Consider the following 644-nt stretch of genomic DNA (forward strand, 5'->3'; position numbering starts at 1 on the left):
ATGGTTGGTTATGGTTGGTTATGGTTGTAGTGGCAAGTGTGCCTCACCCAGGGCGGTGGTGGACGTGTGTGTCGTGTCTTGCCATGTGTCGTGACTGCATGTATGTCGTGTGTTGGTGTGTGTGTGTGTGTGTGTTGGTGTGTGTGTCATGTGTCGTGTGATCATCAGCGCCGACGCACGATGCGATGCGCCAGCTGGGCCTGCTGCAGGCCATGCTCGCGATGCTGAAGCCCGTGACGGCGGGCGCGTCGTCGTCGTCGGGGGCGGGGAGCAGCAGCGGCGGGGGCGGGGGCGTGGGTAGCTCCAAGCACCCGCTGACGGACTACGAGAGCGTGATGGTGGAGCTGACCAAGGTGGTGGCCAACCTGGCGGCCAACAACGGGAACCGGCAGGTGATGGGCGAGAGCGGGGCCATCCGGGACATCCTGCGCCTGCTGCAGGACCTCCCCAACGAGGAGATCCGGGAGAACCTGCTGCGCACCATCATGAACCTCTCCATCGCTGCCGAAAACGAGGACCGCATACGCGAGGAGGGCGGCCTCACCCTCCTCCTCGAGTTCCTCCAGGCCGACGACACCTCGCCCGCCCTCCTCCTCCAGACCGTGCGCGTCCTCGTCAATCTCTCCTGCAACGGTTCGCTCCTC

The 644-nt window shown here is 64.4% G+C and overlaps 1 protein-coding gene across 1 annotated transcript in view; it reads left to right on the forward strand.

The window, feature by feature from the left end:
- Positions 1-185: 185 nt before the first annotated feature.
- The window catches only part of ACA1_396660 (Armadillo/beta-catenin family repeat-containing protein), a gene marked incomplete at both ends in the record, with an annotated part of 802 nt that continues 343 nt past the window's right edge, over positions 186-644 (forward strand). Inside the window, one exon of the mRNA XM_004351575.1 lies at positions 186-633. Within this exon, the coding sequence (XP_004351627.1) occupies positions 186-633 (448 nt within the window). The remainder of the gene's footprint in view (positions 634-644) is intronic.

This window comes from Acanthamoeba castellanii, assembly GCF_000313135.1.
Source record: "Acanthamoeba castellanii str. Neff unplaced genomic scaffold scf7180000084759, whole genome shotgun sequence".
NCBI classification, from domain to species: Eukaryota; Discosea; order Longamoebia; family Acanthamoebidae; genus Acanthamoeba; species Acanthamoeba castellanii.